Below are 27,598 nucleotides of genomic sequence, written 5' to 3' on the forward strand. Positions count from 1 at the left end.
TAAAAGTCTATAAAATGAAAGTTTAAAGCTGTGATAAAAGAATCTCTAAGCGGTAGTTTTATATATATATAAAGAAAGAAATGGTATTGATAAGTTGAAATTTTAATTTCATGGTCTTTTAAGAACCTTATCTCAAATTTTAATATCGGGGCCCTTTACACCCCGTAAGTGTTTGTGATTGTCCTTGTCTTTTATGTCTTAATGTATATTGTGAAGTTTTTTAAATAAAATGTAAGGGCCCTTTACACCCTTACGTATCGACCTTAGCAGTCGATGCCCGTAAAAATTCAGATAACAAAAAAAAGGAAAAAAATAAAAAATAAAATCACAAGTTATTAATGAAATAAAATGTTATGTACTTTTGATTTTAATGAAAAAAAATTATAATCAGAGGTTAATAATTATTATTAATAAATCAATATATTTAAATTAAAAAATTAATAAAAAATATATCTATGTGAAGTCGTAATAGAACCGATTTGTGCTTAGTTACGGATCCGACACGTTCTCACTTTCACCAAATATCAAATATCTACTTGAGACATACGTAAATAATAATAGTAGTCTGATTACGTAAACGATAGAAAATAACATTCAAAATAGTTGAGGGTTAATGCAGTAGTTTTAATTCTGCTTTTAAAAACCGCTTTAAATTTCAACTTTTATGGATAGCTTACAACTATTTTTCAGTGTAAGAAATAAATAGCTTTGCTATTACACTGTTCACAACTTTGTGTTATGTGTTGTTTATCTCACTTAACAACATTAAAAATGTCAAGGGTACAAATAAAAGAAAACAATACCTGTGAATAGTGTATTAATAATTTATTTCATATTACATTTTACGAATAAAATTCATTAAAATAAATTTATAAACACTAATTAGATTTTGTAGTACTTTCACGTTTTACCAGTGTGCTAAAGAACTCTTTTCTAACTATGTCATTTAACATCGGCTTACTCCATATCAACCGTACTGTCATATAATAATACTTTTCCATATCTGGGTTTAACACGTCAAACTGCAGTATTTTATTTTTTTTAGAAAATTGTAATAATTCAGAATCAGAATCATCCAAATTGAATTTAGTAGTCGGTGTATTTTCCAAAGTACTTTTTTGAATTGGATTAGAATGAGGGCTGTATATCACATACATACTCTGATCATCGTAATTTGAGTTAAATATTAAATACTCAGAAGGAACGATATAATCTAAAAAAAAGTTCATGTTATTAAAAATACTTTTCAAGCATAAACCATTAAACTATTTTATCGTACTTACTTATAATCTGTAGAGTTTTTTTAATATTATTATTATTTTCACGGACTCGTGTGAGTCAAGCGAGCGTGGGCGCCGGTTGGCGGGCGTCCTCCGGCACGCAACTAGCGCGCTTGGGGGGGACAGCCACTTACACCTCTCTCAACACACACTAACACTTCAAATACACAAAGACAATCACAAAGAAAAATAAATAATAAAAAATATAAGTAACAAATTATATAGATAAATAATAAACTATATTAATGAGAATAACAAGGATTATAATTAACACTATAATGTCACAGGTAATAAATTCGCGTTGCTATACCGTTTGGTAACTATCTCATGCTTCTCGTGACCTGAGCACTGTAAATGGGTTCGCAGGACCCCAGATATTTGTAACAAGTTTTCCTAATCCAGCGCTCTTCTCAGGATGTGTACCGTGCCATTGAGGTCTACGTCTTGTATATCTTCTATTGTCAATTTGCCTGGTATCTTCTGTAGGTCTACTTGGTGATCCTTAGGGATCGCTCGAGGGCCCCAACGATTATCGGCACAGTCTGGGTCTTCATGTTTCATATCCTGCTGACCTCGAGCTTTAGATTTTGGTACTTCAGTTTCTCCTTCGCATTATTTTGCGTAATACTCACGTCGTTTGGCATCGAGATATCTATTAGCTGATCTTCTAACATGATCTTTGAGTATAATGTCAGGCCAATTCGCATTCATTTGTCGGTCGATGTGGACTGGCATATCATATGCAATCGTGAATCTACTATTTGAGATCACACACTGCAGTTTATGCTGGTACCATTTTCCGCGTTTAACGGGACCCTCAGTTCGCTATAAATGGTCCAGTGGACGAAGTTACAAATTCTGTTGTGCCTTTGCACTTACTCGAATTTTGTCAGTTGCGGGCATCTCGATATAATATGGTCGATTGTTTAGGAAAAAGCTCTCCACAATCTGCATCTGTCTTCCTCTCTTGTTTTCATGATGAATTTGCAATTTTTTCCATTTTTTTGTAATTTTTTGAAATTTTCTGATTTTAAGTTTAATTTTTCAACAAAACTTTTTTTGTTATAATAAGATATTTATATTATATCATTGAATTGATTAATTATCATATTATAATATATATATATATATATATATATATTATAAGGTTTTGTTCACAATGCCTGATCCTGCGCCGCCATTAACAGGGCCTCGGTTTCAGCTTTCAGCTGTCCACTACGAAGCCATGTTCGATCCTTGTAGATGCTTAGTGCTTGCAATCTGATGGCATACTGTCCATGCAAATATCTTCGGCGACATTCTTTTCTCAATATTTCCTGGGATGTTTTCTTCATATCCATTTCCATCAGAGCATTTTCTTGTGATTCATATACCTATCCCAGATGTTTGGCGCATCTTTGGACAATTTTCATGGCTTTTGACAGGACTCCTGCGCACCTTGGTTTCCTTTCCATTCTAATTACTTATCAAAGTAACCTGTCGTGCCGATTCAAGAGGAATTGCGCTAGCTCAACTATTGCATTTCTATATGCCGCTCCAATTTACCGAAATCCTATGCCCCTTCTCTCCGCGAGATGTATAAACTATCAGGTTGCGCTCGTGAATAGATCATTCCAGACTTCGTGAGTAACTTTCTTGTCCGACGATGCAATCATCGGAATAACATAAAATTATTACATAACGATTCAGAAAAATGTTATGTAAAAATAGAACCCATTTTATAGATACTTTGATAAAATTTATAAATTTTATATTTTAAAAACGACAACCACTAAAAATAAAATAATAAATTTTATAAAAAACAACGTTCCTACAAAAATAATAAACTCCAAATATATAAATATGCTACATAGACAACATATTAAGTTTACAATTTAAAATGCGAAGACTGCCATCTAGAATATGTTGGTGTGACCAATCGTTCTTTTTCCATCAGAGCTAAAGTATATATTTAAAGTATAAAGAAAGGCTATTTAGATAAATCTAATTATGTAAACACATATTGCAAAATAAACGTAATTACAACCCTGATAGTTTATTAAAATATTAGATTATAAAACCAGCATCCTTGAAAAATTTCATATATATTATTATAACAATAAATTAATCAATCAATGAGCAAACCAAATTTGAGGATGATGTTATATTTAAACAAATAATGAATAATTATCAAATTACCTAAACTAATTATCTCCCTCCACCCTTTACTATTCATATCAACTGAGACATTGTTACGTAACGGACATAATTAATTTTATACGTTGACGATCAGATGCTATAACTAAATATTTTATAATATTTATTTTACATTTTTAATTTAATGCTTTAAATTAGAAAAATTCTCTCCTGAAGATGACTGAAAGTACTTGAGGAATAATGTAAATTTGTTGGTTAGGTTAATTTTTATTTAATTTTTTTATATAACATAATTATAAATCTTCATAAAGTCAACCTTATTCTAATTTTATTTATTGTCTTTTTATAAGTATTTGATGTTCTTTCTCACCCAGTACTACCAGGAAACTTACAAGATATTGGAGTGGAGGAACCGATGTTGTCCTGAAAAGTTTAATGACGTTTAAAAATTATTTGACTAACCTTCCATTTCCTCTAAAAGCGGATAAAAGTAACAGATATTATAAATCAATTCAGTCCAGGATTCCACACTCAATTTAGTACCTTCATTGTATTTAATAAGGATTATAAATACAGGAAAGTTTGTAAATATAGTAGTATACCGTTGTCGCTTTGCTAATTGGAAATACGTCTTAAGAGAACGCTAATATTAATTTGCAATGAAGCTATGGTAAAATACAATGTTTGGATCATCAATAGGAATTAAGATAAAACCATCATTCTGTATGTCCGAGTTCCAGACCTTAAATTACAAATTAAATGCACAATTTTGTTCTTATAAAATAATCCATCGTCACATGGCAACACATGTCCTATAGTTAACAGTAATAGGAACATAAATGCCCTCGTCGTCATATAGAAATCATTTCTATCGTTTGCATTTGGTACAATATAAAATGTATTATTTGTTGTTCCGAGAACGATTTACTATACACGGTTCATTGTATCTACGAGGGTTATTTTTTTCCAAGGTCCGATCGGTCACGAAATTAAAACCACAGTGAAAATAAAAGTTTTTTTATTTGTAACAAGTCCTTACATAGTTACGCTATTTCTCTACATAGTCGCCACTCCGATTTAGACATTTTTCATAGCGTGGTACCATCTTTCCAATACCCTCGTCATAGAACGGAGCCACCTGTGTTTTCAGCCATGTTTCTACACTGGTCTGCAGCTCGATATCTGTGCCAAAATGTTGTCCTCCTAGCCAGCGTTTCATGTGATCAAAGAGGTGAAAATCGGATGGAGCCAAGTCCGGGCTGTATGGTGGGTGATCAAACAGTTCCCAACGAAAACGCTGCAGAAGCTTCTTTGTTACAGCTGCAGTGTGCGGCCGAGCATTGTCATGGAGAAAGACAATGCCTGATGACAACATTCCTCTCCGCTTATTCTGAATTGCCCTTCGTAGACGTTGAAGAATCACGCAGTATGAGGCTGCAGTGATGGTCGTGTCACGTTCCATGAATTCCACCAAGAGAACTTCATTCCGGTCCCAGAACTCGCTTCCTTCCCCGACCGCCTGCATCATGAACATCTGTATGTCCTGCTTTAAAATTCCTGCACCATTGTCGCATTTTGCTGTCACTCATTGAAGTTTCATCGTACACATTACTTATTCGTCGATAAATTTCAGCTGCATTACACCCCTCAGCCTGAAAAAATCGAATTACCGCACGAACTTCACACTTGGCGCGAGATACTATTGTTGTAGACATATTTACGTGCTAGCTGCGTGTTCAGAACTAAACGAAGTGACGCGGCGTGATTGAAGGCCATACTAGAGACGGTGCGCAACACATATGCGCAAAGGTTCATCCGATTTTTGCGCGGGTTTTTATTTCGCGACCGATCGGACCTTGAAAAAAAAATAGCCCTCGTATTTCTAGATACGGTATTATTGTTTTGGGACACGGTCAGAAATGGTTTTCTTCTTTTTTTTCAAGTAACATTTCTTCTTATTTAAGGCAAGTGAGTCAGTAAGCTTTTAGTATCCAATTTTATAACGATTTCAGGTACAGTAGAACAAAATTAACTTAGCGCTGCCACCGCGCATCATGGACATGGAATGCTAGACGGGTGGGTGTAAGATTGGGCTGTGGTATATACGAACGCCTGCGCCCGCCCGCACGCACGTACGCATTCAATCGGTGCACCAACATACATACGCGATGAATGACATCTAGGTACGCTGTTTGTAGTTTTTCGCGAAATTTTCTTTTTCATATTTTATTTATTTTTTATTTTTAAAATGTTTTTTTAAATTCTCAAAGTTTTTTTCAGTAAGGGAAATAGGATAGTATTGATTAATAAATGATGTTACTGTATTTTTTTAAATACACCATGTTTTATTTTAGTCAGTCAAGTGCTCAATGTCATCATCCATATCAGTATCGTCTCTGTCTGATATTTCAGAATCATCGGCACTACTATCGCTATCATTAGTCACTGTAATAAAGTTTTCAATTTGCATATCTGCAACTGCATCTATCTCTGAATACGCATTCAAATTTTAAAGCATGATCGTAACATAATTTCCAGTCTTCAACTATTAATTCAGAAAATATTTGTTCTGCCATTTTCTTAACTTCACCAATATTTTGCAGAGGTAAAACCTTCTCTTCAGTCATTTGCTTCTCTACTCTTGCCCAAATCAGCTCGATCAGATTAAGTTCAGTATGGTATGGTGGCAGTCGTAAAACTCTGTGGCCGTAATATTCCAATATTTTGTCAAAATAGAATTGTTCATAGTGCCCTTCATTTAACTTCACGGATTGATAAAGTTGAACTGTGATGAGCATAGAATATTTCTAGTTTGCAACCATTCTGGTAACAATGCTTTTTACAATTTGAGTTCGGAACTTGGTGTAATTTTTTATTATGGTAAGATGAATTATCGAAAACTAAAACTTAACGAGATGGAAGATTTGGAATCAATTTTGTTTTCAGCTATTTCTCTTCTTTTTTTTTGTCTTCAGCCATTTGACTGGTTTGATGCAGCTCTCCAAGATTCCCTATCTAGTGCTAGTCGTTTCATTTCGGTATACCCCCAACATCCTACATCCCTAACAATTTGTTTTACATATTCCAAACATTGCCTGCCTACACAATTTTTTCCTTCAACCTGTCCTTCCAATATTAAAGCGACTATTCCAGGATGCCTTAGTATGTGGCCTATAAGTCTGTCTCTTCTTTTAACTATATTTTTTCAAATGCTTCTTTCTTCATCTATTTGTCGCAATATCTCTTCATTTGTCACTTTATCCACCCATCTGATTTTTAACATTCTCCTATAGCACCGCATTTCAAAAGCTTCTAATCTTTTCTTCTCAGATACTCCGATCGTCCAAGTTTCACTTCCATATAAAGCGACACTCCAAACATATACTTTCAAAAATCTTTTCCTGAGATTTAAATTAATTTTTGATGTAAACAAATTATATTTCTTACTGAAGGCTCGTTTAGCTTGTGCTATTCGGCATTTTATATCGCTCCTGCTTCGTCCATCTTTAGTAATTCTACTTGCCAAATAACAAAATTCTTCTACCTCCATAATCTTTTCTCCTGCTATTTTCACATTCATCGGTCCATCTTTGTTATTTCTACTACATTTCATTACTTTTGTTTTGTTCTTGTTTATTCTCACGCGATAGTTCTTGCGTAGGACTTCATCTATGCCGTTCATTGTTTCTTCTAAATCCTTTTTACTCTCGGCTAGAATTATTATATCATCAGCAAATCGTAGCATCTTTATCTTTTCACCTTGTACTGTTACTCCGAATCTAAATTGTTATTTAAATATTAGTTAACTATTTTAGAGATTAGTTAACTATTTCTCATAGTTAACAGTATTCATATCGTTATGGTAATCACCTTGTTTATGAACAGATTTGATTATTAAAAGAGCATTAGGGACTTCTCCAGTTTCACCTCCGGCGTGCACTATTATCAATCTCTGTCCTTTCAATATAGTTTCTTGTAAACGTGAACAGAGTCATCAGTCCAACCAAAAATTTTTATATGAGTTGAATGAATGTAGAAATCGTTAGAAAAAATAATTACTCCACCATCGTTTTTATTCGTCTGTAAATTTTGTAAATAATTTACGCGTTTTAAACTAATATCGTGTTTTTCCACTAATAACTTTCTTTTATCAGCAGTTTTTTCCATCTAAAACCTTTATTCCATAAAATTTTTCTTAACGTTTAACGCGTAAATTTGAAATCCAAATCTTTATGTTCTGTTTTTAAAACCGCTAACAAGTTATTTAACGTTAGTAATTTTTTTATGGCGTATATGAAAATCGCATACAATGTACCTTAATACACATCTTTGAAAATCATCAATATTATTTTTTTTTCTTTTATGAGATTTTCCTGGGGTAGTGAAACATTCATTTCACCAAGTTTATTTGTTTCAGTTACAATTTTTCGCTGCTTTTTCTAGCTGTTTATACTTTACATAAAGCTGGCGGGCTCCTTTCTCCAACGAAACCGTTGATTTTTACAAAAATGATGAATAATTTTATTTTTCTTTAAATTATGAGGATCGTTCAATAATTAAAAATACAAATAAAAACTGCGGATAACCTATTTAGTAGAATAAACTACTGTCTGACGTTTACTTTGGTACCCCTGACGTAGAGAACATCAGCTGCTCTTTGAGCAGCTGAAGTTTCCATTATTGCAACTCTTTTATTTATTTCAAAATGTCTGCTATTCTTAAAACATTTTCCGGAAGAATAGCGTGCTATTCTTTGACTTTTATTAGCGTTTATATGACGTTTATTTTCTGATGGTGTAAAGCTGGCTGAAATTCATTCGTGGATGTTTAAACGGTATGGTAAAAATTGTATTAACCTTGCAAATGTTTTATAATTGGATCAAACGGTCTAAATCGTTCACCTATTTTAATCGCAGCCGAAGACCGATGGAAGTATCGACTGATGCTTTTTAAAATCACATTAATTATCTTTTTCGCCGGTACAGAAGCATAAAGATTTGGGAAAACTACTGAAACTTATAGTGTGAGTATCGGTATTGCCCAATTCATTATTCATAAGCTCAATTACCGCAAAAAATATACAAGATAGGTTCCTAAACGGTTGACTCAAAATCACAAAGACAGCCGAACTCACATTTGTACTGAACCTAAATAACGGTTATTAGCAGAAGGTAAAACGTTCTTAGATTAAGTCGTTATAAAACTGGAATTCATCATTTAGGAATCCAAACGTCAAAGTATAGAATAGAAACATTCGAGTTCACCAGCCAGGAAAAAATTCAGAGCTTACGCGTCTGCCGGTAGTGATGCTAACGGAGTCTTGGGGCTATGAAATCCAAATTTATTTCTATTATTTGAAACAACAACTTACTACGGAGAGTGAGTACCATTGTAACCTGCTAGAAAATAAAGAGAAACCCCATACTGCTCAAAAGACACAGCAAGCTATTCAAAAGTTGAGTCAGGAGATGTCACATCCAATTTACAGGCTCGATCTCTCATCATCAAATTTTCTTTTGTTTGGTTCTCTCAAAACGTTTTTACGTGACACAGAATTCAGCGATAATGAGCGGTAAAGAGTGCAGTAAAAGAATACTTCAAACACTGAGGTGATCAGTCTTTACTACTATAATAATAAAGATGGGCAAGTGCCAAAATGTAGCCGGGGATTATTTTGAAAGTAGCGTTAGTTTGATTACCATTGAGTAGATGGTAGTTTTTCTACGGTTATTTGTTTCTTTAATTATCGAACCACCAGTATTTACTAATATAAAATCTTAATTTTGTAATATGAAATCTCCCATTTTTTGCACATTTGCCTGAAAGTACATTAAAAATGCATCGAGAAGTTCAAAAACACATCATTTATTGAACGATATTAAACCAAATCATCAGGTATTCTTCCAAGCCGAAATAATCCACTCACAGATTTTTATCACTTACGGTTTCTTAATTTTATCAGTTGATGTAGTTTCATGTGTAACGTTGATCGTTCATTTTGTGTAATGTTTACGTAACTGTTTTTAAATTGTCGGTTTACACAGATACCCAGAGGTTAAAGAATAGATTTCATTTCACCAGGAGTAATATCCTGATCTCAATTTCCAGCAATCAGTCTTTTCTCTTATCATCAAAGATCGTATTACCCCTAAAACTTCCCATTACAAATACAGAAGATTTCCATAATAAAGCGCCTGGTCAACGCTTCCAGACGCATTTAATCAAGTCTAGTACTGATTCATTATCAAACTATCCCTTTTCTTATGCTCGTACGATATTATTGGTTAAAGATTTTTCACTTTTTGAAAAATGATTTATTTTGCAAGTTTTATACAAGAGTAAAGTTTTCCCGCCCGAAAGTACTGCCAGCATCAAAAGACAATGATTATTTTCGCAACCGCCAACTTGTATCTAAACAATCTTTCAACCTTCACTTTCAAATTATTATTTTTCATGCAATTTCGAAAGTCACCGATGTCTGGTCTACATTCCCAATTTGATCTAAGACATAATTGTTCCTTTTTCTTAAATTTATGACATATCTTTGAAAATATGTCAGTTTCATATCTTTCATATGCTTTTGGTAGCCGCTGTGCTATTGTAGTCCTTCGAATAGAAAAACTACGTCGGCAAAAAAATCGCGTTCCCACTTAAGAAGATTTCTAGGACTTTCATCTCACACATTTTTGTGGAAATGGCATATCCCAACTGACAAACATTCCACATGTGCGATCCAAGTTTTCTTCTTTTAATAACGAATATTACTCGTTTTTTCGCCAAAATGCTCACTTGTTTTTTTTATCGACAAAAATTATTTTTCTTTATCTTGCAACTCATAAATGTATGATTCTGTTATAACAAATTTTCTGCCTTTAGGAGAATCCATCCTTCTTTGTGTTATTAATAATACGTAACTTTTCTGCAACAGTGAATATAATCAGTCTCTTCTTTTTAGTCATTCTGTAGTTTTATTGTACAAAAAACCTTTACTTACTGAACGTTCGTTGTCACAATGAAAACGCAGCATAACATGACTACCAAATGATCGAAAAATGTTTTTGTTTGAAATAAGAATAACCTATGTGTAAGAAAAAATGGACAGCTTTCGATAATTCATTTTGTCGTACCGAAGTCGATATTGTGTCGTACAGAAGAGTTTAATTTTCTAATACCGGTATTATTGACAGAAAAGATTTTTGTTTTATCTAAATAATTTTTTCGCTGGATGTAGATTGGTAGTCAAAAAAAGCAGATAATAATTGTAAGTCAATTATTATCCGGAATTTAGTTATATTTTTGTTTATGTTGGTAGTACTGTCGTGTTGCGTAGATGACGCAGGCTTGGTTTAATCGCTGCTCTGCCGTTAATCATGGCTTCTCCGGATTCTGTTTGCACCAGAGAAGAGCAACGTTCAGTGATCCGTTTTTTGTGGTCGGAAGGTCTATCAGGGACCGAAATTCATGGAAGACTTTCGGTACAGTACAGGAACAGTGTGTTGCCGCAACGGAGTGTCTATGAATAGATTGAAAAATTCAAAAACGGTCCCACAAATGTTACGCACGACGAAGGAGCCGGACGACCGTTTACCGCCACAAATGAGAAAAACATTGAGCGTGCACGTGACGTGGTTTTCTTAGACAGACGAGTAACTATCGATGAAGGGGCACATCGTCTGCAAATTAGTCACGGTTCTGCCTACGAAATCATCCACAACGTAATGTGTTTCATATAGTCTGTGCAAGATGGGTCCCAAAACAACACACACAGTCGCATAAACAAACGCACTTGGACATCTGCCAAAAACATTTGGATCGCTACGGTAACGAACGGGACATCTTCTTAGATAGAATCATCACTGGTGACGAAACATGGATGATCCATCATTACGAGCCGGAGAGTAAACTGCAGAGTATGAAATGGAAACATCCAAATTCGCCCTGAAAAAAAAAGTTCAAGACCCAAACATCCACAGGAAAACTGATGCTTATAGTTTTTTGGGACTCACAAGGACCGGTACTGAAGCATTACGAGGAAAGGAGGCACGACAATAAACAGTCGTGTTACAGTGAGATGATTACTGCCAAGCTGAAGCCTGCAATTCGAAGCAAACGCCAAAGACTGCTGTCGAAAGGTGTTGTGTTGTTGCACGACAATGCCCGTCCACATACTGCTGCCCACACTGCTGAATCGCTTTAGAAACTCAACTTTGAAGTACCGGCTCATCCTCCGTATAGCCCTGATCTTGCCTCTTCTGACTACCACTTGTTTGGTCCAAAAAGGGGTTAAGAGGCCGTCGATTTACTTCGGATGAAACAGTGAAAGAAGCGGTGCATTCCTGGCTCGCAGCTCAACCGAAAACTTTCTTTTATGAGGGCATCAGGAAGCTTGTGCAACGATGGGCCAAGTGCGTTGAAATGCAAGGGAGCTATGATGAAAAATAATGTACATGAAGTTTCCTATTTGTATTGCAATAAAATTTATAACTACACTGCGGATAATAATTGACTTACCCTCGTATATATATATATATATATATATATATATATATATATATATATATATATATATATATATATAAGTTTAATGATTACATCATCATCTATGTGAAACCTTAAAATCCTTGTATGATGCGCAGGCAATTTTTGCAACCGTCATTCCGGACAAAATTGTGCTCGTGATACATGGATGTATACGGTAAGTAAGGCTTTTGTATTTTAAATTCCCTGAAGTAACCCACCGGGTTGGTCTAGTGGTGAACGCGTCTTCCCAAATCAGCTGATTTGGAAGGCGAGAGTTCCAGCGTTCAGTTCCTAGTAAAGCCAGTTATTTTTACACGGATTTGAATACTAGATCGTGGATACCGGTGTTCTTTGGTGGTTGGGCTTCAATTAACCATACATCTCACGAATGGTCGAACTGAGAATGTACAAGACTACACTTCATTTACACTCATACATATCATCCTCATTCATCCTCTAAATTATTATATAAACGGTAGTTACCGAAGGCTAAACAGGAAGGAAAGAAGTTCCCTGAAGTATTCTCTGACTTGTCGTCGGACATACTTATTTTGATTTAATGAGGAAGTTGAAGGCCGACATCGCTTTAATTTACAATACAACTTATTTTCATTTGTTTTAATTTTAATTTTAATTTGGTTATTACTTGATGCCAGTCTTCTATATTAATACTCAAAAGTTCTGTGGTTTAAGTAATTTTTATTTATCGCTTGGAATTGGTTTATTTTTTTATATCTTTGTGAACTAGTGCTTTCATTTATTCTTTTTAAAAGGAAAATAATTTAATTTAACAAATATAATTTTTGTATGATTATAATAATTGTATGTTTACTTATCATTCATTCGTTCGTAATGTGTTTTATTAATAGTAAATTTTACTTACCAATGTAAATGTTTTCTTGTTTAACTTGATTTAAAAACACTCCTTCTTTAAGATCTTTTCCCTGCATGAAAAATAAAATAGTAAAATATGTTATCATATGATTAATAAATAAATAAATAAATTGTTTAGTCTTATCTGGTCCTCCTCTACCAATATGAAGGCAGCGCGCTACTGGAGTGGCGGTGGTTGGGATGACTAGCCGTGCACGTCTTTTCTTCTTATTACTCGTATATTGCATATTGTTGTGTTATTGTATGTGTATGTGAAACAGTTAATTTTTCTTTTACTATTTTGTGTACTTTATAATTTCGTTCATTAAACTTTCTTTATTTAAAACAAAATTTGCAATTTTTTGAGTTACCGGAGAGGTTGTTGATAATTTACATATCAACAACATAAATAAAATTGCTTAAAATCCACCTCTACACGAACTAGAATTTTATAACGTGCATGGATATATATATATATATATATATATATATATATATATATATATATATATAGATAAATATACACAACCCACCGGGTTGGTCTAGCGGTTAACGCGTCTTCCCAAATCAGCTGATTTGGATGTCGAGAGTTACAGCGTTCAAGTCCTAGTAAAGCCAGTTATTTTTACACGGATTTGAATACTAGATCGTGGATACCGGTGTTCTTTGGTGGTTGGGTTTCAATTAACCACACATCTCAGGAATAGTCGAACTGAGAATGTACAAGACTACACTTCATTTACACTCATACATATCATCCTCTGAAGAATTATCTAAACGGTAGTTACCGGAGGGTAAACAGGAAAAAGAAAGAAAGAAGATAAATATACTCACAACTTTTCTAACGAGATTTTTCTTAATTACTATTATATTTCCTTAAAGTTAGTTAGGGTCAGGTCGGATAAATTTCCCAGAGACAAGAAAATAGTTTTCAGTTTCTATCTATTTCACCGGGTGAAGATCGCTCGTTGAAACACATGACTGGTGATGTGACTGAAAATATTTATACATTTTTCGACTAGGAAAGGGGAATATTAGGACTTTAACAAGAATTTTGTTAAAAAACGGTAATATTTTGTTGCTGTAGGGTTTAGATAGATACTTAAGATAGAAAAATTAGAAGGCTTTTTGATCAAATTATCCTATGATTTGTTGAAAATAAATAATGGAAATGTTGGAATAAAAAAAAAAAAAAATTTGTAAAAAGATACGATCAGGTGTGTTATTAAAAACTACGAAGTAGACAAGTACAATTTTGTAACAATCTGACAAAATTGGGAAAAAATATTCGGTAAATATACGTAAGATTTTTAAACCTACTTCTTCAACTGACTATAATATTCAAAAAATAAAGTAATCAAATAACTTTTTTTTGTCTTCAGCCATTTGACTGGTTTGATGCAGCTCTCCAAGATTCCCTATCTAGTGCTAGTCGTTTCATTTCAGTATACCCTCTACATCCTACATCCCTAACAATTTGTTTTACATATTCCAAACGTGGCCTGCCTACACAATTTTTTCCTTCTACCTGTCCTTCCAATATTAAAGCGACTATTCCAGGATGCCTTAGTATGTGGCCTATAAGTCTGTCTCTTCTTTTAACTATATTTTTCCAAATAATTCTTTCTTCATCTATTTGCCGCAATACCTCTTCATTTGTCACTTTATCCACCCATCTGATTTTTAACATTCTCCTATAGCACCGCATTTCAAAAGCTTCTAATCTTTTCTCAGATACTCCGATCGTCCAAGTTTCACTTCCATATAAAGCGACACTCCAAACATACACTTTCAAAAATCTTTTCCTGACATTTAAATTAATTTTTGATGTAAACAAATTATATTTCTTACTGAAGGCTCGTTTCGCTTGTGCTATTCGGCATTTTATATCGCTCCTGCTTCGTCCAACTTTAGTAATTCTACTTCCCAAATAACAAAATTCTTCTACCTCCATAATCTTTTCTCCTCCTATTTTCACATTCAGCGGTCCATCTTTGTTATTTCTACTACATTTCATTACTTTTTTTTTGCTCTTGTTTATTTTCATGCGATAGTTCTTGCGTAGGACTTAATCTATGCCGTTCATTGTTTCTTCTAAATCCTTTTTACTCTCGGCTAGAATTAATATATCATTAGCAAATCGTAGCATCTTTATCTTTTCACCTGGTACTGTTACTCCGAATCTAAATTGTTCTTTAACATCATTAACTGCTAGTTCCATGTAAAGATTAAAAAGTAACGGTGATAGGGAACATCCTTGTCGGACTCCCTTTCTTATTACGGCTTCTTTCTTATGTTCTTCAATTGTTACTGTTGCTGTTTGGTTTCTGTATATGTTAGCAATTGTTCTTCTATCTCTGTATTTGAACCCTAATGTTTTTTAAATGCTGAACATTTTATTCCAGTCTACGTTATCGAATGCCTTTTCTAGGTCTATAAACGCCAAGTATGTTGGTTTGTTTTTCTTTAATCTTCCTTCTACTATTAATCTGAGGCCTAAAATTGCTTCCCTTGTCCCTATACTTTTCCTGAAACCAAATTGGTCTTCTCCTAACACTTCTTCCACTCTCCTCTCAATTCTTCTGTATAGATTTCTAGTTAAGATTTTTGATGCATGACTAGTTAAACTAATTGTTCTGTATTCTTCACATTTATCTGCCCCTACTTTCTTAGGTATCATTACTATAACACTTTTTTTGAAGTCTGACGGAAATTCCCCTTTTTCATAAATATTACACACCAGTTTGTATAATCTATCAATCGCTTCCTCACCTGCACTGCGCAGTAATTCTACAGGTATTCCGTTTATTCCAGGAGCCTTTCTGCTATTTAAATCTTTTAATGCTCTCTTAAATTCAGATCTCAGTATTGTTTCTCCCATTTCATCCTCCTCAACTTCCTCTTCGTTTAACAATAATATAATAAAACACATTTAATTTAATTTTAATAAAATTTCTTTTATTTTATTTTTATTTTCCTTATGTGTACGTTGCAGTCTGTTAAACTACTGAACAATAAGCAACTCCCCCAATACGATGAGGATGATTCGTATGTCATGTAAATGAGGTGTAGTCGTGTAATAACTCAGGCCCTACCATTCCTGAGACGTGTGCTTAATTGTGATTATTCTCTGTCTAGCAACAAATCGGTACAAAAGCAACTAACCTTTACTAGAATTTAAACCTTCTGCTTCAAAAATCAGCTGTTAAACAAATGATTTCTAGGACGAGTTACCCACTAGACCAGCCCGGTGGGCTTTGTAATATTCTTATATTAGAAAAGATATTTTTGGAAAAGGTTCACCATTGAGAAATTATGTACTGTTATAGAATGCCAGATATATGTATGTTTTATTTAAATATTCTTAACAGATAGTACTACTATTCTCAGATGCAGGTGGAGTTGAGTAATAATAAATATTTGCCGGTTAAATATATCTGAACCAAGTGCAAGGATTGGATTATTGTGTTTGACAAAAATTAGGTAATTTTTTTCATAAAGAAAAATTGGATACGCGGGAATATTTATTTTTGTAAAGATTAGTTTATTAGGATGTAATTCAGGACTACATAGTTCTAGAACGTAAAATTCTTGATCGTCTGTATGTGCGCTAGTTGTTGGAATGCGCCCGTAAGTTAGACCAAATTGTTTATATTAAATAGTGATAATGTTTTTGTATGTGATATTGAAAAAATACCAAGCGAATAAGTAAAATATAATTATACATTATTAAAAGTAGTATAACAAGTTTTATACGAAACAAAACTACAGTATGACTTTTAACAGCCTACTAAACAAACCTTTTATTACAATCATAATTTAGTTCCAACTTCTGTAAAACCACACCCCTCTCTCAAATTGGGTTCTTCGTCCTCAACATCAAACACGACCGATCAACATTCTTATTTGCATTGACTCGTGTAGTGCTCTCCAGACGTTAGAGAACTTTTATTCCAAACATCCTGTCGTCATTGAAATTTACGATGCAATCGCTGAGTTAGGTAATCGCAACACAGAAGTAAGTTTTTGCCGGGTCCCTAGCCACGCAGGGATTCTAGGTAACAAAAGAGCAGATTATGCTGCCAAAGAAGCGTGTATTCAACCTCCTTTCACCAGCCGAGTTACTACCTTTGATTTTATTAATCGTGTAAAACAATCACTGAGAGCGAGGTGGCAAAGTGATTGGCGACTACCGTCGATAATAAACTCCGACGGATTAAAGATTCAGTGTTGCCATGGGGCTCCTCTTGCAGAAAATCTCGTCGTGAGGAAGTGGTCCTCTGCCGGTTACGGATAGGATGTACGAGGATCACACACGAATACCTATTGTCAGGAGAAGTCCCATCCCTATGGACACGATACAACTGCCGCATGACTGTGCACCACATTCTCGTGGACTGCATATGTTATGCGGCGTTGCGTTGTAAGTTTAATTTACCTAGAAACATCCGTGATATCTTGTACAATTATAACGAAATTTTGGACCGGATGTTTCTGTTTTTGCTAAGTACTAGGTTACTGCAAAAATTTAATATATATTTTTATGCTACAAGAGTTGTTGATCATTTTTAACCTTTAGTTTCAATTTTGGTTTTTTGGTTCTATGTCTTTAATTTTATTATCCGGGAAGGGAGCCTTTTGCACAACCCATCGGAATTAGGTAAGTTTTATATGTGATTAATATTAATTTTACACCTTAAGGGCTTTATTATTTTGGAGTTATTTTACCCATTTATTAATAAAATTCGGGGCGATGATAACACACAGGCGTTTTTCGCCCACAAACAAACAAAAAAAAAACTACCGATCAATACAAAAAGAACAACATATATTATTGCAAATATTGTTATTTAGTGTTAAGTAATTACACTATTTTTATAAATATTTTAATATATATATATTTCTTCTGTCCGTGTGTATGAGATTGAACTCCTCCTAAACGGCTGGACTGATTTTGATGAAATTTTGTGTGTGTGATAAGTTGATTCGAGAATGGTTTAGATTCACAATTTGATCCGATAGAAAATGCTTTTTAATTTATTTATTTATTTATGTGTTGTTGATCTTGGGATGGTTAAGGTACACAATTGAATCTGGTAGGCAGCCCTGTGATCGCGTTTAGAATTGCACGCTTATTGAGAAATATTATATTATAATTATTTATTGAAATAAGTTTTAACGTGTAATTAATAAATATACATTGTGCAAATTTGTAAAATGCAGTATTGAAGTGAAAATGTTTTTTTTTTAAATTAATTTATTTATTTATGTGTTGTCGTTGATCTTGGGATGGTTAAGGTTCACTATTGGATCCGATAGGCAGTGCTGCGATCGCGTTTAGAATTGCGCGCTTATTGGGAATATCATATTATATTATTGTTTATTGAAATAACGTTTAAAAATGTAATTAAAAAATATATATTATGTAAATTTGTAAGGTGCAGTATTGAAGTGAGTATTTTACATGATTTTTCATGAATTTTAATGATGTATATACGTGCATTCAATAACAATCAACTTAACCTACAAATTTAAATTGTCAGTTCTCATTTGATTCTATACAACTTATGAATTATTGAACGGCTCTTTGAAAACAAAAATTTAAGTTTGTAAAATAAATTATAACATTTATAAAATTAAAATATAAGTTACTTATAATATAGTTTAAAGTATATTTAAAAAATTTAATTTATAATGTTTTAGCCGATTAATTTTATAAAAAGTTTTCTAAAATTATTTTTAATTTACAATTATCTAAAATTTGGTAAAATAAATGTTAAAATAAAGAATGAGAAAAATGATAAAAATTTCTACTAAAATTTTAACTAGGTTGCTTTTTTACAGTGCTTTAATCTTTTTATTAATTGATTAATTAAGCTGTTACATGGTTATGAAACATCAAAATTATTAAATAAAATAAAAAATATGTAGGAGGTACTTTTTTAGAATGATGTTAAGTGAAAATTAGTAGTAATGTGGATGAAAATTTATTAATTACACTAATTATTAATTTTACGACGTTTCGATTTTTTAATTCAATTTTTATAGGACATCTCAATATTTTGTGAAAATAAATATTAACCATACTACACATAATTAATCAATAAACCCATTACAATAATACAACAATCACAAACTGATAATATCATACTAATAGTCATTTTAATGAAATTTAGAACACATTCCTGCTAATTTGAACTTAATTAAGTTAGTTATATTTATGTGTGTGCATTTATTACAGAATAATGCCGCGTCAGGTCAACGTCTGTCGGGTCCGCTAGTTTAGTTATATATTCTTATTTTTCACCGTTTGTTTCTATATTTTATACCATACCTTCAAATTAAGTACGCAGTAGATCACTTCAAAAGAGCCTTCTTCAGAATTTCCTACAACAATTAAGATAGAGTGATATTTCTCCTGAAAATAAAAAAACAAATACTTTAAAATCATTGTAGTTTACGTTGAAAATTTGAAACAAAATTTGAAAATTTTTTACAACCACTGTTTTTTCAGATTTATCAGGTTTAAAGTTCACATCTCTTTGTTATAGAGTAAAATATTTTATTGTATGTTAAAAGTTATACAATAAATTTTTTAAAAATATTTTTTATTCTAATTTTCTTCTAAGAGACAATAATAATGCGGAATACGTATTGTTTCTGTATAGATTTAACAGAAAGTATTTGTTGCTTATTAATTTTATTGTGCATATTTTTATCAATTCATTTTTTTATCTTATCCTTATTTCTTTTGGTGACAAGAATATACAAATTGTTCTTTATAATAACTCCACGTAAAAAGGATTTAGAAGAAACAATGAACGGCATAGATGAAGTCCTACGCAAGAACTATCGCATGAAAATAAACAAGAACAAAACAAAAGTAATGAATGAACTGTAGTAGAAATAACAAAGATGGACCACTGAATGTGAAAATAGGAGGAGAAAAGATTATGGAGGTAGAAGAATTTTGTTATTTGGGAAGTAGAATTACTAAAGATGGACGAAGCAGGAGCGATATAAAATGCCGAATAGCACAAGCTAAACGAGCCTTCAGTAAGAAATATAATTTGTTTACATCAAAAATTAATTTAAATGTCAGGAAAAGATTTTTGAAAGTGTCAAGATTTTTGAAATGTTTGGAGTGTCGCTTTATATGGAAGTGAAACTTGGACAATCGGAGTATCTGAGAAGAAAAGGTTAAAAGCTTTTAAAATGCGGTGCTATAGGAGAATGTTAAAAATCAGATGGGTGGATAAAGTGACAAATGAAGAGGTATTGCGGCAAATAGATGAAGAAAGAAGCATTTTGAAAAATATAGTTAAAAGAAGAGACAGACTTATAGGCCACATACTAAGGGATCCTGGAATAGTCGCTTTAATATTGGAAGGACAGGTAGAAGGAAAAAATTGTGTAGGCAAGCCACGTTTGGAATATGTAAAACAAATTGTTAGGGATGTAGGATGTAGAGGGTATACTGAAATGAAACGACTAGCACTAGATAGGGAATCTTGGAGAGCTTCATCAAACCAGTCAAATGACTGAAGACAAAAAAAAAAAAAATAACTCCACAATCTTTTTTATGTTACACTTTTAAAGTGCCTGAGGTACAAGAGGCGTAAGGCTGATTTAATTTCGTTAATTAATGATTTTGCTACACAGACTCCTGTGAGAATCCCTTGGTTGTGAACAGAATGTTGGTGTGACTAAATAACATTTAGTGTTCTTGGCATACCGATAAACAATAGTGTGCGAATATTTATCGGCTCAGTAAAAAAGCCATCCGAAAACGATTTAATTTTTCACTTTTATTAATATGTCTAGCATGTTATCATGTTATGTTTGACGCTGTATTACAGCAATCTTATGAGCTCTTAATCAACTTCTAAATTTTAATCATCTTTATCAGCTTAACGTAATATAATTTAATTATATTGTTAACTGTTTATAACTGTTTATAATTTGGTCCCCATTTCGAAAAACGAAATTAAAAGACCTGTAAAAGTATTACTTTTTTGGCACAGTATCTACAACTGTTTTATCGGAACAATGAACAGATATCTTTAATGTCTATAATTTTTTTTACAATCGGTTGCATCATTGTTGGAACCTTAAGTAAATTATACCACATATATTTACATTAAAAAGGAATAGCCATTGAAATTCCTAAAAAATTACATACTAGTTCTATATAGAACTTATAAGGGTTGAACGAAGAAAGGTAGTTTTGAAGAACTGTACTTTCAGAAATCAAATTCTGTTTATTTTTGTTTTGAAAAATGCCGCATATCTTCACTAATGCCGACATGATTTCCATCTATGGATTTTGCAATGGAAGTGCTGCGGCAGCGATTACGGAATATCGACATAGGTATCCTGGTCGTGTTGTACAAAATCTTAAAGTATTTATTAGAATTTTTAATAATCTTCGTGAGAACGGTACACTTCCTAGCGCTCATATTTCATTTGAATGACAAGCAAATCATACTGATGAAGGTGAAAACATTCTGCATTTGGTTCAACGTAGTCCGGCAACGAGCACACGATTAATTGCAACACGGCTCAATATTTCACAAAGTAGAGTATGGAGGGCATTAAATAATAATGGATTGCATCCTTTTCATATTCAGAAAGTGTAACATCTTCAGCCTATCTGAAGAACTGCTCTGAACTGCTCCAGCCGGCTGCAGTTTTGTCAATGGGTTAATAGGAATCAACATTTAATTTCACTTATACTATTTTCGGATGAAGCTACTTTCACTCGAAACGGAATAAACAACACACGGAATGCGCATCGGTGATCTGAAGAAAACCCACATGCTACAGTGGAAAAAAATGTTCAGCAACGATTTTCAGTGAATGTTTGGTGTGGTATATCATAAATGACCAATTAATTGGTCCTTTCATACTACAACATCGTATCACAGGAAGAAATTATCTGGAGTATTTTCGTAATGAATATATTATATTGCTGGAAAATATCCCCTTAGCAAAACGAATTGAAATGTATAACCAACTTGATGGAGCTCCTACACATTTCACTAATGAAGTAAGGCAATGTCTTGATGAAAGGTTTGCTGGTAAATGGATAGGACGTGGAGGGTCGGTTAATTGGCCACCGAGATCCCCAAACCTCACTCCTTTGGATTATTGTTTGTGGGGATGGTTGAAAAATGAGGTTTACAAGCAAAAAGTAGACACACGCGATGAACTGATCGCTCGCATTTTCAACGCTGCAGCTATAATCAAGGAACGCAAAGATATTTTTAGACTGGCAACACAAAATCTAGTACAACGCGTTGAAAAGTGCATTGAACACAACTGTGGCATTTTTGAAAATTATTAAACCACATGAAATACTACTTGTAAGCAGCATTTTATCATTATCATTAAAAAAACAGTAAGTATTCTTTCTTCCTCCAGTTATTTTTTACTGTACATAACCAAAAAAGATTTTTCAATCTGTTAAAAATTAAATCTGTTTTGTTGTTAATAAGAGTCGACATGTTTAAAATTTGATTTGTTTTCTGTTGACATTATTTACATAAATCTTCTTATAATTAAATTTTTTACAATTTATGTTTAAAAAATGTATGAGTTATTGCCAATTTAACAACGTTATTGTACGTCAAACGTAAAAAATGTGTTTTTGACCCTATTTTTGGCGTTTTACATGGGATATCTTAGAAACTAAGGGAGATACAGTTCTGGGACCTATTTTTTCGATTTTCCAGCTCAAAAACCATAAGAAAAAATTGAATTTGCCTCTTAATTGACCTTTCCAGAATTTCAGAAAGCCTTAATTTACCCGGAGGAACTGAAACTCGGGCGAAATCTTTTATCCTGTATAACTCTCTAACGAAGCGTTTTCGGACCTATGTTTATATGAACCTTTTTCTTATTTTTAGCCTCTAGAATGAGTTGTTAAAGTATTGCCTTATCCTCCTGAATCACTCTGTATACAACATTTTTAACACCCTCAACACATCTAATATTGAAAATTAATAATTATTTACAAAACTTACCTCATTATTCGTACAAATTATTTGCCTCAATCTGTACCCTAATATCATGAATTTTATTTATATGATTTTAAATGGCAAGTCTGAGTATTGCACTTGGGAAAGCAGTTGTTTGAAAAATTCAAACGATTTACGTTACATATGTGGGAATTATGAGATAAAACAGCATTGCCTCTTGGGTACGTAATTGACGTACTTTATAATGAAATTGCAAATCAAGATTACTCTCTACAAATATAGATTTCTGCATGTTGTGTATAGAATTAAATTTTAAATTTGTAAGACAATGACACAAAAAGATTAGTTCATCTGTTAAGTTCGGCAATCCAATGGTTAGGCTATAAGTACTGAAATAATTATTGTGATTGCTCACCTAATTACTTTGATTGCTCACAGTAATTACCGTGATTGTAAGCAGAATATTTGCCATTCATAAGAAAAACAAGAATGTCATTAAATGCATAAATATTTAAAGAATTACATGGATAAATATTTATAACAAAAAAACTATGATTTATTTTGAAATAAAATAAAACAAATATCAAATTTGCATAGGATATACTCCAATCGAAATGAAATTTTTAACATTATAAGGTATAAATGTATTTATAGATTAACAAAATTATATTTAAGATTACTTATTACTTACAACGATTTAAAATTAGTAGTTCTGTAGTTTACTTTGGAGATTACCGTCAAATATTCAATAAAGAAAATAAAATTTAAATTTACATAAAACAAAACAGATATTACCTGTGGTGAAAAAGATTATGTAGTGCATATAGTACACTTTATCTTTTTCATTTTATCAAACTATTCCGATAGTACACATCCTCTTTCACAGAAGAAAAGAAATGATATAAATAAATAAAACATCGCATTTTTAATATTGTTGTTTGTCCCAAACTGAGAGTACTTCGTAGATCGGTAGATGATAATAGATTGTTCCAGAAAATTAAAAATGAATTCCGGGATCTTTCGTCATTGATAAACTATTTACAAAGTTTCTTTTATTTGGTGGACACCACCTACTTTTACCGTATTGCAGACTTAAGATAAAACAAAAATTCGATTCCAGAACCAACACTCAGTATGACGCAACTGCATGAGTTTTATACAGTGACCGGATCCATAGCAACCAGCATCCTATTGGAACGCAACCAGTTTTCTACATATATATATATATATATGGCTTGCTTAAAAGTAATGTCAAAAATAGAATTCGTAGTAATCAGTGCGTATTATATAATAATGGTTATCAACAGAATTTAACGTATTACTAATCATATGTGATTGCCCTCCTCTATGAATCATGAGACCTTGCCATTGGTGAGGGGGGCTTGAGGGGCTCAGTGATACAGAGTAGCTGGACCGAAGGTGCAACCATATCGGAGAGATATCTGTTGAGACCCAGACTAAGAAATGATTCCTGAAAGAGGGCAGCAGCTCTTTTATTTTTTTTTATTTTTTTTTTTTTAGGGCGAAAAACGAGCGGTCGTTATCATCGCCCGGAAAATAAATAAATAAATAAAAATAAAAGTAAAAGTAAAAGTAATTAAAACTTAAAACTACTATCACAGTAAGCAAAATCCGGAATGGGTGTAAAAGGCCCATTCTCGGATAACAAAAACACTAACATGTAACTTAAAACTACGTTAAAAACTATCATATTAAAACTAAATAAAACTTAAAACTAAAAAAAGAGATAAAACTTACAACTAATATCACAAAAATCTAATATCACAGACGAATTTAAAAAACATATTAATAAAAAAAAAAAAAAAAAAAAAACAAAAAAAAATGTATATATATATATATATATATATATATATATATATATAAAACAAAATTCCGATAGGGAGTGTAAAAGGCTCGCTACTCGGATAACAAAAACAATACATAGGACTAGAATAATTAAATTTTTTGTATTAACCCTATACTACGCAAAAACAGAAACATCCGGTTTAAAACCTCTTTATCATTACACAAGATACCACGGATGTTTCTGGGTAGTTTAAATTTACGACGCAATGCCGCATAACATATGCAGTCCACGAGTATGTGGCGCACAGTCACGCGGCAGTTGCATCTTGCGCATAGAGGTGGTTGTCCTCTTGTAAACAGGTACTCGTGTGTGACCCTCGTGTGTCCTATCCGCAATCGACAGAGAACTACTTCCTCATGCCGGGGTTTTCTGTATGAGGAGTTCCATGGTAACACAGAATCTTTAATCTGACGGAGTTTATTATCAACGGTAGCTGTCCAATCACCTTGCCACCTTGTTCTTAATAATTGTTTTACATAGTTTATGAAATCAGAAGTAGCAACTCGGGTGGTGAAAGGAGGCTGGTTACATGATTCTTTGGCAGCGGAATCTGCATGTTCATTACCTGGAATCCCTACGTGGCTAGGAACCCAGCAAAAACTTAATTCTGTGTTGCGATTATTCAACTCAGCGATTGCGTTGTAAATTTCAATGACGATAGGATGTTTGGAATAAAAGTTTTTTAAGGCTTGGAGAGCACACGAGTCACTGCAAATAAGAATTTTTCTATATTTAGGGTTAATGATGTTTAGAGCCTTAGTTATAGCGTATAGTTCAGCGGTAAACACACTCGTAATACCGGGTAGACCAAACATATAAGTTCTCTCATTGACAACAAATGCACACCCAACTGTATCGTTTTGTTTCGATCCATCAGTGTATACAACCGCGTCTGGTTTCATCTTGGAGAGAACACACTGAAACATTTGCTGAAAGACAATAGATGGTGTTGATTGTTTATTGTATGTAGTCAGGTCATAATTAAAATTTATAAGGTTTATTCTCCATGGAGGATATGAGCAAGATTACATAGGAAAGAATGACGGTGTGTCAACATTTATATGCTGCAGCACACGCCAGGTACGGACACCTACAGGTGCAGTACGACGTGGATGATCCTCATACTTTCCTAGATTAGGATTTCTAAAGACCGAGTCAAGAGCCGGGTGATTTGGCTGTCCTCTGAGACGAGCAAAATAATATAATAAAAGCTGGTCTCGTCTATCCCAAAGTGATGCGACAGGACTTGATCTAAACGCGCCTGTGGCAAGCCGAAGGAAAGCATGGTGTACACTATCCAGCATTTTAAGCACGAATTGACGAGCTGAAGAGTAGGCGACACAACCATAATCTAAACGGGAGCGAACAAAGGAATAGTAAAAACGTATCATACATGACCTATCGGCTCCCCAGTTGGTGTTAGTAAGGACTCGCATCATATCTAGAAGTTTGGAACTTAAAGTTCCAGTTCCAGTTCTAGAAGTTTGGAATGTTAAAGAACAATTTAGATTCGGAGTAACAGTACAAGGTGAAAAGATAAAGATGCTACGATTTCCTGATGATATAGTAATTCTAGCCGAGAGTAAAAAGGACTTAGAAGAAACAATGAATGGCATAGATGAAGTCCTACGAAAGAACTATCGCATGAAAATAAACAAGAACAAAACAAAAGTAATGAAATGTATTAGAAATAACAAAGATGTACCACTGAATGTGAAAATAGGAGGAGAAAAGATTATGGAGGTAGAAGAATTTTGTTATTTGAGAAGTAGAAATACTAAAGATGGTTGAAGTAGGAGCGGATATAAAATGCCGAATAGCACAGGCGAAACGAGGTTTCAGTCAGAAATATAATTTATTTACATCAAAAATTAATTTAAATGTCAGGAAAAGATTTTTGAAAGTATATATTTGGAGTGTTGCTGTACATGGAAGTGAAACTTGGATGATCGGAGTATCTGAGAAGAAAAGATTAGAAGCTTTTGAAATGTGGTGTTATAGGAGAATGTTAAAAATCAGATGGGTGGATAAAGTGACAAATGAAGAGGTATTGCGGCAAATAGATAAAGAAAGAAGCATTTGGAAAAATATAGTTAAAAGAAGAGACAGACTTATAGGCCACATACTAAGGGATCCTGGAATAGTCGCTTTAATATTGGAAGGACAGGTAGAAGGAAATAATTGTGTAGGCAAGCCGCGTTTGGAATATGTAAAACAAATTGTTAGGGATGTAGAATATAGGGGGTATACCGAAATGATACGACTAGCACTAGATAGGGAATCTTGGAGAGCTGCATCAAACCAGTCAAATGACTGAAGACAAATAAAATGTGATTGCATGTTATATTAATATCAGTTTCTTGTTTTCATAGTGTGATCAGATTCTAATGAATAGATGAGTAAGTTTTATAAATAAAAAAGGTAAAATTATGCACCATCTTATTGACTCAAAAATGAAGTCGCTGATTAATGTTGTGCTGACATGGCTTCTAGACTCCCTTAGGAATCCAAAACTAATTATGATTAAAAGAAATTATTTTTTATGTTATGAGAGTCTTGTATTAAGAATTTTTTTTTCAAAATCATAAAAATAAATATTGTTACTTAATTTGAAGTATACTTGTACAACTACAATAAACTTATACTCACCATATCTAAATATGATCCAGTTACTTGTACAAATTTAGGTTTTGAATTCAATACTCCATAATTAATTTTGTCATTATGCAAAATTACTTCATCGTTCTCAAATATTACAGCAGATTCAGGTATATCATATAAAAATATACTTTGTGATTCTTCAATAGCAATGGAAAAGAGAATAATAATAAATATTGCAGCAATGTTCATTTCGATAAATATACTGATGATTTTTAACCAAACTGTACATAATGAAAAAGTACATGCCTGTTACATTTGTAGGCGCGTAATAAAGTGTTTAA

General features: G+C 33.0%; 1 protein-coding gene across 1 annotated transcript; it reads right to left on the reverse strand.

Annotated features, from left to right (window-relative positions):
• Positions 1-810: 810 nt before the first annotated feature.
• Positions 811-27,598, reverse strand: LOC142317313 (uncharacterized). Its single transcript, XM_075353751.1, has 4 exons — positions 27,306-27,598; positions 19,144-19,227; positions 12,820-12,880; positions 811-1,213 (listed from the first exon to the last, which is right to left on the reverse strand). The coding sequence occupies exons 1-4, from the start codon at positions 27,504-27,506 to the stop codon at positions 879-881; spliced, it is 681 nt and encodes a 226-aa protein (XP_075209866.1). The 5' UTR covers positions 27,507-27,598; the 3' UTR covers positions 811-878.

The sequence above is a fragment of the Lycorma delicatula genome, chromosome 1 (assembly GCF_047948215.1).
Source record: "Lycorma delicatula isolate Av1 chromosome 1, ASM4794821v1, whole genome shotgun sequence".
Taxonomy (NCBI): domain Eukaryota; kingdom Metazoa; phylum Arthropoda; class Insecta; order Hemiptera; family Fulgoridae; genus Lycorma; species Lycorma delicatula.

Bases quoted from the DNA above. Each gene is read 5' to 3' on its own strand.
- LOC142317313 (XM_075353751.1), bottom strand. From the start codon at position 27,506: ATGAACATTGCTGCAATATTTATTATTATTCTCTTTTCCATTGCTATT. The intron at 19,228-27,305 runs GTGAGTATAAGT...TTTTATTTTCAG, and splicing joins CTGGATCATATTTAGATATG to GAGAAATATCACTCTATCTT. The intron at 1,214-12,819 runs GTAAGTAAAATT...ACTTTTTTTTAG, and splicing joins ACAAGAAAACATTTACATTG to ATTATATCGTTCCTTCTGAG.